The sequence below is a fragment of the Populus nigra genome, chromosome 15 (assembly GCF_951802175.1).
Source record: "Populus nigra chromosome 15, ddPopNigr1.1, whole genome shotgun sequence".
In the NCBI taxonomy this organism is placed as follows: domain Eukaryota; kingdom Viridiplantae; phylum Streptophyta; class Magnoliopsida; order Malpighiales; family Salicaceae; genus Populus; species Populus nigra.
This window is the reverse complement of record NC_084866.1, coordinates 8661795-8673048: the sequence shown is the minus strand read 5'-3', so window position 1 is coordinate 8673048 and position 11254 is coordinate 8661795. Positions and strand designations below refer to the sequence as shown.

General features: G+C 35.3%; 2 protein-coding genes across 5 annotated transcripts; both read right to left on the bottom strand.

Moving 5' to 3' along the window:
- Positions 1 to 1288: 1288 nt before the first annotated feature.
- On the bottom strand, positions 1289 to 5422 carry LOC133674420 (protein PGR). Its single transcript, XM_062095513.1, has 4 exons — positions 5149 to 5422; positions 4849 to 5071; positions 1889 to 2137; positions 1289 to 1780 (listed from the first exon to the last, which is right to left on the bottom strand). Exons 1-4 carry the CDS (start codon positions 5406 to 5408, stop codon positions 1649 to 1651), a joined length of 864 nt encoding a protein of 287 aa, XP_061951497.1. The 5' UTR covers positions 5409 to 5422; the 3' UTR covers positions 1289 to 1648.
- Positions 5325 to 10950, bottom strand: LOC133674419 (uncharacterized). 4 transcript variants are annotated; one of them, XR_009835228.1, is made up of 8 exons: positions 10580 to 10950; positions 10299 to 10463; positions 9983 to 10229; positions 8365 to 8577; positions 7786 to 7962; positions 7165 to 7436; positions 6782 to 7073; positions 5325 to 5569 (listed from the first exon to the last, which is right to left on the bottom strand). XR_009835228.1 is itself a non-coding variant. In XM_062095510.1 (8 exons), the coding sequence occupies exons 1-8, from the start codon at positions 10850 to 10852 to the stop codon at positions 6906 to 6908; spliced, it is 1476 nt and encodes a 491-aa protein (XP_061951494.1). In that variant the 5' UTR covers positions 10853 to 10950; the 3' UTR covers positions 6712 to 6905. The 4 variants fall into 4 exon arrangements, 3 of the variants coding, with proteins under 3 accessions (XP_061951494.1, XP_061951493.1, XP_061951495.1); XM_062095510.1 differs by lacking the exon at positions 5325 to 5569 and having other exon boundaries at positions 6712 to 7073; positions 7786 to 7892; positions 7932 to 7962; XM_062095509.1 differs by lacking the exon at positions 5325 to 5569 and having other exon boundaries at positions 6712 to 7073.
- Positions 10951 to 11254: the final 304 nt, after the last annotated feature.

Sequence of the window (11254 nt, the reverse complement as noted above, 5' to 3'; positions counted from 1 at the left end):
AAAAAACATTAGCAATACATAAACATGTTATTTACGTTAAAAAAACAAAGCAAAAACTTGATTTGATCTACAATGAAGCAGGTAGGAATAATCTAGTTTACATCATGAGATCATGAGAGGTCACGATTTTCGTGTGTTTGACACGGAATCGTATTTTTTAAAAAATTTAAAATTAATTTTTATAAAATTAATTTTTTTATATTTTTAAATTGTTTTAATATGTTGATATAAAAAATAATTTAAAAAACAAAAAAATATTATTTTAATATATATTTTTTAAAAACATATTTTAAATAACAACTATAACCCAGAAATACGGTGTCCAACCATAAATGCAATGCCACTTTGCTGTTCCCTTGAGAGAAAAAAGAGCACATGAATGAATAATAAGCCCCTCCTCCGTACGGGCGGCCAACCATACATGCCACTTTGCTATTCCCTTGAGAAAGTGACGGACCAGTGCCCCTTTCACACGTGGTCGGTCGGTATCCAAGAAAGTTGATAAATAGGCAGCGATGACAAGCCGTTCTCATTCCACAGTTGTACTTCTTAGGTCATTGATGGACCATTCCGCACTGAGTTTCCGCGAAATTTGTTAACTAATAAATAAAAATATGATTTTTATTTTTAATATAATAAATTAAATGACATTTGAAGTTTTAAACTAATAAATCATCCAAGAAGTCAACAGAATTGTAAATGCTAGCTACAGAATAAAACAAAACAATTATAAACTAAAAAATCATCCAAAGAGTCAACGGAACAAAAGGTTAACCTTTCTAGTTACAAGAAAAAAACATGGTTTTTTTAATGAAAACTTGTCTTGTTTTTCTTTTTTGCTATGGCAGAAATATGGTTTGTCGAAAGCTCTCTTCTTTTCCTTTTCATCGTCCTTCTCACCCCTCCCTCAATATCCATGGACCTAAATGCGAGAAGATGAAGTTTTATGACTAAAATGTGAGAATCTACGGTGACCAAGTTGAGCTCCTACAAAACCTTCGAGGACTAATTGAGCTCCTCAAACATCCAAGGACCAAAATGTAAAAAAAAAAACCTTAGGGACTTGATTGAGTTTTCCTAAAAACTTTAAAAACCAAATTAAACTTCTTGCAATATTCAAGAACTGAGATTCGAGAAAAAATGAAGTTCTATGATTACCATGACTACAGGAATCAAAGCTTAGTTGTGCATCCATGAAGAGGTAGTGATGAGGAAAAGACCCACCTCTTTTAGCAGTAAAGTAAAGTGATGGATGCAAATCAGGTTTTCAAGAGATGTTACACGTTGATCAGGTTAGAAGTCGCCAAGAGGAGAGAGGCTGCCTCCATGCTTGGTCTGTACCAGCTATTATATTCCATTATTGCTGCTTAATTTGTCTCTGTTTAACAAATGTTCCTTCTTACTTGTTTTGCTTTGCTCCTTCTCACCATATTTTATTTATATTTAGCGCTAAAACATAACTGTTTGTGGACTAATAAATACATTCATGCCTTAGAAACGACAGTAAATCAACAACCAGTTTCTCAAGTGCCACGAGTATATTGTAGAGAAGGAATCACCATGACATGCTACCAGATCGGGAAAACACGAGGTCTGCATTCATCAGAGTGGCTATTATCGCAACTTAATCGAACAATCGGCACATCGTTCAGAAAATGTATGCGCAGCCAACAGAAGTCAGCAAGGTGGTCAGCAGTATAGAGACAAGGTTCACAGCATTGTTGTCGAGAATGTCTAGTCCTGAAATTTTCCTCACTGTTGGTCCAGGTTTTCCAACAACCTGCGTAAGACAGTCAAATGTTATTCTTCATTTAAATGCACATGGTTATGGCATCACTATGCCAGTACCAGAGGCGCTCGATGATAAATAGTAGAAGGAGCAGCTTACTTTGTTCCGAACAGTGCAGAATCCACTGAATTGCAAAGTAGCTCCCAACAGAGAATCTATCAGACTCCCACATAACCCTGCCAGTGCAGCAACCGGTATAACTAAGAGCTGCTTGAGTGCTACATCAAACACACATTTCGTTGTGAAAAACCCTATGATCACGAATGCAAGCCCAATAACACCTCCTGCTGCTGCAGCTGCTAGAAGACCTGCTAACGTGACTCCACCATTTGTACCCCTCCGAACAGGCTGGTAATCAATTATATAGGAACCTAGTCAGGATACAGTCTCCAAGATTTACAAATTCAATTCCATCAGTCTGCATATCATATGATGATGCAAAATATCTGAAGCATTAATGCCACTTATTCTATTTCACTCGAGCAAAGAACATAATTTTATATATATATATATATATATATATATATATATATAACTTGTGATACATCATTTACTGAATGACGAAGCAGTGAAAGCAACTTTACATATGGACGACGAGCATATTTATTGGATAACACATGCCACAGTGTGTCCGTACAGGTTGTTGAACCAGTTCTGGTGATGACAAGAAGCAAGTATATTCATATCGACTTAGTTCCAAGCACTTGGAAGATGTTTTATTTGCAGGACTTCATTTCTTCTTAAAGGTGAACTAAGATGGTCAAATGAAACCAAGGATTATGTCATGAGCTTGCAAGTAAAGATCACTCATTCCTACTGGATCAGAAGATAACAGACAGAAAAAGCAAGTCAAGCACAAGATGGTTGCTTACATTCAAAGAGCCATCTTTTGTACCAAGGAACTACATAGATGACTAGTCTGGTCTCTCTTGAATTTCCCTTGAGCAAACTCCAAGAATCAAGCTAACGAAACTTACCTACTCAGCCGTATATAGATCAGTTAATTAATGATATATCATGTCGAGTAATAGTTAAGTAGTTGAGACTCCCAACAATTGTCTGAAAATGAGTTGGATCATCAAAAAGATCCCCATCATCAAAAAAAAGTTTAACATTGAGCTCCATAGGAGTATCAAATGTGGCAAAATCTCGAACTTCGACAAGACCAACAAGATCTTGTGCGTATTTATGCTGATCGACAAAAATACTAGATTCAGAGTGAGAGGCCTCAAGCTTTAGAAAATATATCAATGGACAAAGATATGGAAAGGTTGATGTACGGTTGTCTTCAAATAGTGAATTTTGTTTGGAGATATCATCACTTGTAATTAAAATGTCATGACATAGACTCAAGAATGGTTATAGTGGTATGATGAGGAAACATAAATGGATTATAAGCACTCTGTTTAAAGTCTGCTGCAAGAAGTGTGCTTCTAAATTTGGCAAACCATGCACATGGGACCTGTTTGAGACTATAAAGTGAAATTTTTGATCGACAAACATGTTTGGAGCTAGCCAACAAATATCCTAGAGGTGGAGTCATTAAAATAATTTCATCTATGTCACCATAAAAAAAAAAATCATTTTTAACATCCATTTGGGATAAACTACAGTTATGAGAACCAATGATAGCTAAGAATGGACGCAAATAGTCATTTTGGCAACTAGAGCAAATGTCTCTTCATAGTCCATATTCTTGAAGATTCCAAGAGCCAATAAACGAGTTTTGCACCTGTCCAAAGAACCATTAGGTTTAAACACTATACACCCACTTGCCCTCAATAGGTTTAACATTAGTCTGACATGGCATAAGATCCCAAGTATGATTTTCAAAAAGAACTTTCAGTTCTTCATCCATAGCCTTCTGCCCACATAGGTGTCCTCCTACTTGCTTAAAAGAATTAGGGACATGGAAAATACTTAAAAAGAAAACGAAAGAAGAGGGAGGATACCCATACTGATCTGGAGGGCATGTCTGATGTGAGGAAAATGACAAGCATGAACAGGACTTGGAGATTAAGAGGGTTCTTTAGGAGAAGTGCAACCAATGGTACACTATCATTGTTGACAAACAAACCTAGGTTTAAAACATTCAAGAATAGCCTTGAGTGATTCAAATGAAGGTAGAATAGAGTAGGATGTAGAAGAGGAGGAAGAGAAGGAGAATGATGTTGATAGTAGAACACATTCTTTTTAAACATAACATTACAAGAAACAAGCATTTTTTTTTTTTTTTTTGTCAAGATCATAACACAAGAAACACTTTTGACTTAAGGCATATCGTAGGAAAACACATTGTGCTGTTTAAGGAGAAAACTTGGTTCGTTCATGAGGAGGAAGATGAACATAACAAACACACCCAAATGTATGCAGTAAAACAAGATTGTGTTGTTTGCATGCAGTTGCCATTGTTATCATTGCGTTTACAAACAATCTGTTAGTATGCTTGTTTCTCTTCTATTCTGATTCCTTGTTTTTTATCATAAGTTACTGGACTCCAGATTAAGCGTTCAAGGTGTGCTTTAACCATCTTTGATTTTACTTTAGCATATTCATCAATCTTGCGGTCCTATACATTTTTACACTGTATATTCATATCTCATTGCTTTTGATCCTACCAGTATCCATACAAACATTCTCACTGTCTCATTATTCTAGAGCCATGAAAGGGCATTAACTTGACTGGTGGTGATTGCGCACGCATATATGCGAGGTTACTTGCATCATCCTTGAAGCTTTTACAATTTCATAGGGAAGAGAGCTAAGGGTTGCTGCTTCTAAGCAAGCTCTTAGTAGCTGTTACTTGCTTATTTATTATAGTCACTACTATAGCTTAGGAGTTAGAAGTAGCTTAAGTGAAAGCAAGTGAGAAACTAAATCTACATGAGGAAAACCCATTGTAGTATAACAAGAAAACACTCTGTATCTGTAACCACCCGCCCACCCTCAATCTCTGTTTAATCCATTTTGTCGAATCTTCCTGTTGAGAAGTGATTTTTTTTTTCAAATTACCAGAAAATAGTGTGTGTGTGTGTGAAGAAAAGAAGATATCCATCCACCTTAAAGGTTGTGATCAAACGAGGTTGCGCATCGCTGAGTACACCAAGCTCGGAAGACCAAGTGTCTCCATTGCAGCATGAATACTGACCGATGATCCCTCCAATAAGAGAGGTGATGACGGCCGATTCTTTTCCATCCAAGCACTTGTCCTCCCAGCCGGCCAATCTCCAAACAGCAAGAACCAAAACAGAAGCTACACCACTATTAGCCAGCACTTGTATCCTAAAAATTACCCACAAAAAACAATTAATTGTATTTTTGGAAGCCAAAAAAATAAAAACAAATAGATAAACAGATACCAGTTTCTTTGTCCACCCTCCTTGAACTCGACGTCAAAGCGTCTCTTCTTGTCTTCTCCAACCTTGGTAAGCTTGGATGAAGTGAAAAAGAAGACAAGCAATATAGCTCCAAATCTGTAACTAACAGCAAAGTGAAGGGTCATAACAATGAACCCAGCGACTGCTCCTGTTACGTCTAGAGATTTTCTTCTGTAAGCTTTAATCGCGATTACAAAAGAGATTAGCACCGCTACTGACGGTTGGATGACGACATTTTCCATTTCAGTTTGAGATGGGATGGCTTCCTCTTTTTCTTCTTATTTTTCTTTTTCTTTATTTTGAGAGAGGGAGGATGGCTGGAGGGGTCAGTGTATCAGATGGATGTGATAGATACCATAATTATCCGGGGTTGACCCGCAAAGGAGTTAGGTTAGTGATTAATCTGAAAAAATTAAAAAATCATTTAAAATTTTAATACTTTATATAAAAAATAAAAAAATAATCTATATAAATATAAATTATACATATTATAAATAATAAAATTTAAAAAAAATTTCAAATTTTTTTATTATATATTAAAAAGATATTATATTATTTTTTAAGTTGAAGTATTTAAACCAAAAAATTTTTTATCCTACATTAAAAAATATAATTTTTTTTTATGAACATAAAGTATATATACTAAAGGATTTTAAATTTTACATTAAAAAAATAAAATATTTTTTAAATATTTATATAATGAACTTTAAAAAAAAATTAATAACCAACTAAAAAATATATATAAAAAAAATCTTTGACTATGAAAAAAACACATTTAAAAACAAATAAATCTCTATTAGGTTTTGTTGAGTCGTTCGGGTCACAAGTTGACCCGACAGATCGACCAGGTTTAACTATTTTTTTGCTCTTGTCGGTCTTTCACCTTACCAAAATCAGTCCAGCTACCAGATTGACCGGGTCACGAGTCAATCTGCCAAACCGGTCCGAGTTTAATAACTATATATGACACTATTATCGCAAGTACTGTTTTTGGTACGTATCTAGTTAATAACAATATATTTTACATTTTAAAAATGTTTTTTCAAAAATTTGAAATTTTTTATTTTTTATTTGAAATTATTTTTTTATATATATTTTAATTATTTTGATGTGCTAATATAAAAATTATTTTAAAAAAATAAAACAATATTATTTTAATTTATTTACAAGTAAAAAACACTCAAAAAAACAGCAGCTACTCACTCCCAAATATCACCATAATTAAACCACGTTTTTAAAACAAAATTCAAAGCAAAAAAAAGAGTTGCCTTTGAAAACATATTTATAATATGAGAAAATTATTAAAAATATAACTTTATTAGGCTCATCAAAAAAAAATTCAGGACGACCCTCTCCCTTACAGACTCTTCACACGGTGCTGTGATGAACTATTTACCATTATCTACATGCACGGTGATAATTTGCGAAGATGGCAAGGCAACTATTATGAATAAAAAAACCACAGCAATTCAATAAAAACAGGATGCTGATCAATTTTGTGTGATACTAATTAAAGAAAGCACCAAAATATGGATATATGTAAAATGAGAGCAAACATGTACCAATTATAGAAAGGATGCTAGATCACATTGTCTAGGGAAATCATCTTACTCACTCTGGTATATTCTTTTCAAGTTATCAACATCGGCCAGCTATGGCACAAGGTTAAAAACCCTGCGTAAGTTTTGCAAGCTCCAAGCTCCAAAATCGTAAACAAACATAATAAGTTTCCACTGAATTTAATTATATCTTCTCCTCCCTCCCCCCCTTCCCCACCCTCCCCCCCTCCCTCTCCCCCTTCCTCTTCCGCCATGTTCCATTTCATGAACCTTGTTGCCATCTCTTTCATAACTAAACATGCTCATTTTAATGTCATCCACCACCTTGTTATGAGTTCTCCTATGCACCTGTAACAACAATGAATTGAATGATTTGAGGACCAAAACAATAGCAGCAACAGTAATACTGAAAACAAATAAAAAATGAAAGGATGTTAACATGAAAATCTTCCACATCAAGTTGGTCTTGAAGCTTTGATGCAAGATCCTCATCACAACTAGCATCCGGAAAATCATTTTTTGTCAGACGCCTTGACCCTGCATTACTCTTTTCCCACTCCTCTAGAGTGAAAACTTGTGATTCTTCTTGTTTATTCTTCCCCCTATATCTCTGACCTTTTGAATGCCGATCACCTTGATTTGGGTGGTGATTCATTTTCAAAAGTAACTTTTGAGAAGCTGCTTGATTTTGAACAGGAACTGTTTCAATTACTGCCAAAAATATAGATGTTAAAAGTTAATACAACAGCAAGATAAATAAACAAAGGAAATTCAAAAATGAGCAATTCAGAAGTGCTGTATCATATCTGATTCTATAAATCATGATGAATCTATCTCACCCTTCTTCTTTTTTCAACTTACAATCATTCAATTTTAAATGATTATCTAGATAGTATCTCCTTCACTGCAGGCTTCAAAACATTATCCCTCATGTTTCACTAACACAAAAGTGAGGATTACAGTACTTCTCTTTCTCGCTAGAAAAATAAAAATTCACCCATCTAGGCCATTACAAAACAGCATGAATACAGTTGCAAATGCAATAAAATTGAACTCGCACCTTCCTTCTGTCTAGCAGAAGAGTCATTTGGCTTTTGTTCAAGACTTTCATTAAGGGAAACTGTTTTTTCCTTATCATCATCTACTTTCTGCTCTGAATCCATTGGCCTTAGTTCAGCATTTCCAGAAGTTTTTGCAACAGTAGGCACATTGCTCTTGGAGGTAGACCCATTATAATCTACCAATAATTCCAAATAGTTCATTAGTGATTGAAATTGCAATATACAATCCATAACAGATCACAACCCCCCCCCCCCCCTCTCTTTATTAACTCCCCTTCATGTATTTTGCAAATAAAAACCATGCAATTTCATCTGAGCAGTGTCTATGCCTGCATGCTAAATGAAACAGATTCGGCCACCTCTCTTTCATTGTAATTATCAAGAGATAATCCCGCAGCATCCAATGATACAAAAATAAAGGTTCTAGTTTTTTTTCCCCTTTCCATTACCATTCACATGTAGTGAAGGTCATTCTCTATCATTCCAAAACAAAATTGCATCATACAACATCTGGCGCAACATAACATTTATTGCACAATATAGGTAAACTTGCAAAGAAAAGGGAAATAAACAAGCACCTTCCTTTGATCTCCACTGTAAGTTTCTAGGATTTTCTTTGTAACTTGTTCTGAGGGAAGCTACTCTCACTTTGTCATCAACACTATCTGCTTTTCTTTGAGCATCAAGAGGTAGAACTTTGGTGTTTCCAGCAGTTTCTGTGCTAATTTGCATGGTGCTGTTGGAGGTAGACTTAAAGTACTCTGGAATATTTGCCTTCTCTTCATAAGAAACTGAAAAGCAACAAAAATTATCAAATATAGAATCACACAGGTCAGTACAAAGTGCTTGTCCTACTCACATAAGATCTGTAGATTGACCATCTAGATACAGTACTAACCCTTAGTATCTAAGCAGAAGATCTACTTTCAAGACAAAAACCCATGCACTTGCACTTGACACTGAGCCTACTTAACATGCACATCACGATTACAATAATGAACAGGCAAGTTCATTTTGAAAACACACATATTATCCTATTTCTTCGACTTTGAGAGCCTAGAATTCTCATTTTCTTTTCTTTTCAAAATTCTAGATTGACATATTTTTAACTCTAAAATGTTTCATATAGTTCTGTTCCCTTCTGCATCATCAATGCATCTTCTAAATCTACGATCAAGTCATCTAGAAATTGTTTAAATTGCCATATATCCAAAATCTTTGCAAGGCATTAAAAGCTATAGTTCCTATCAAAATACTAAAAGGGCAGATTTAAACTGCTGTGAAAGTAATAAGAGATTATACAGCTTGACCATTAGGTTCACGGAGGTTCATTTCCCCACTGCCAAAACCAATGCAGGGATGTCACGTAACCAGAGCAGAAGAATGTCATCAAACTCAGAACTGCACAAAATGTTTTGCAGTTTTCAGATTTGCAATGGTGAACTCTAGGAAGTTGTTTAATGTAGTAAACAAGATTACTCCAATTAGATTTCAGGTTCAAATTCTAAATGCCTCAGTGAGGTAGAACTTGTGAACTTTCATGGTTCAATGTGGTTATAGGTTTGGGTTTCTGTTCAAGGAAATTTATTGCATTCAACAAAGGAATGGAAAATAAGTTGAAATTGAGTTGTGCAAGGAAATGCAATCCTCTCTGCCCCCCTGCCATAATTTAAAGGACAAAACATAAGGGGCCTTAGAACATCCACACAAGATGGCCGACTTACAAAGTTTGAAATCTTAAAATAAAGTGTTAGCAAAACCTAGGTAGGCATCAACTAGGATAATTAAGTGAATGCTAATTACAAGAGTCTGGTAAAACAATCAAACATTTCCCGCCTTGAGGCAGGAATAAACAAAATGATGAGAGATTCTTGATCTTTATTGAAATAATTTTGAGAAAATAGATGAGGGCGCTGTTAGATTAGCTTCTTTGCGTGTGGGAAAAGCTATAATCCTAGTAAATGCTAAAAGCTCCAAATTTTTCCAACAAAAAAAAAAAAAGAGTTAATGTCCAACTATGTATTTCATTTCACACCCTAAATGCTATCCAATGTCCCGACCCTGTAGTTTTTAGCCCTTGACAGCACCAGAACAAAATCATAATGCAGGAAAACATTACGCTATACCGCACTAAAAATACTAAGAGGATCTTATTACAGTCAAAAGCAAGCTGCATATAACATCTAGAAGACAAACCCGATCGTATGGCTTGCCGAGAAGACCTACGAGAGGGTGCTCCAATTTGCAACTTTTCGAAAGGAGGAGGGCCACCATTATCAGTTTCCTGTGATAACCTTAATGATGAACGTGAAAAACCAGAATATTTTTGGTTCATTTGCCATTCTTCATGAAGTGATTGGACAATGCCTCCTATTACAGTTATAACTTTAGGATTCAAACATACAATACCGTTATGTAATGGAGCTTTGTTATCCAACCGAACCTGCCAAAAGCATTGATTAAATTAGAAATTAGAAATGGTAAATAAAATAAAATAAAAGTGGTAGATTACCTTAGAACCAGGAGCTATATCATTTGGGATTGAAGGAATATAAGAGTATTCGATTGCAGTTATCTCGTTGTGCCCATCAGTGAGACCGAGTTTTAACAGTCGCCGTTTGCTTGAATTCGGAAACCCTTCTATGCTACTAACAGAAATATCTCTCACTGCAGATATCTATTTATTATTTTATTTTATTTGTATATATATATTTAAAATAAGAGAGAGGCGACGCAAATTAAGAAAATAATTTGAAATTCGATAAAAATAAAGCGAGGAAATAAATAAATAACCTGGAGGATTTTGGGGCCTTGAAGATAGGAGGTTTTATTGAGGAGGTTCGGGTCGGGTAAGGACTTGAGTCCGATGGATCTAAGATCCATGTTGAGGAGCTCGGACTCGACGGCGTTTGCGACGGTGCAAGGGTCGCCGTCATCAGATAAAGCAGAGTGAATTATGATCAAGGCGTTTAATTGATCTATTCCGCCAAGAGACCAGCCCCTGGTCCTTAGGATTTCTAGCACTGCCTCTGCCGCTTTGCTCGAGCTCTCTTCCAGTCCATCCATTGCTACCGCCTTTGCCTCTGTGCATTCAACTATTGAAATATTCTGTCTTGGTTTTGTTGCTATCCTTGCTGCCCAGGTGTTTTGCTTTCTTTCTTTCTTCTTTAGTTCATGATTTCGGGATATTATACATGGGCCTTGGGCCATCCAGATATCATATTTGGGCAATGATTCATGGGCTTTGGGCCTTTTGCAAATGCTAGTTCGGTAGGATATAGCTTATTTTGAAGTCCAAAATTCAACAGCATTTATGTGTATTTTTGAAACTTTCCAAAAAATAAAATTATAAACATTAGATCATCTTTACAATGTGTATATTTTGACGAAACGTAAGGGGAAGGAAAGTAGAGAGAAACAATTGAGAATGGAAAAGAGGTACGGAATAATTTAATTGATATGGCATAT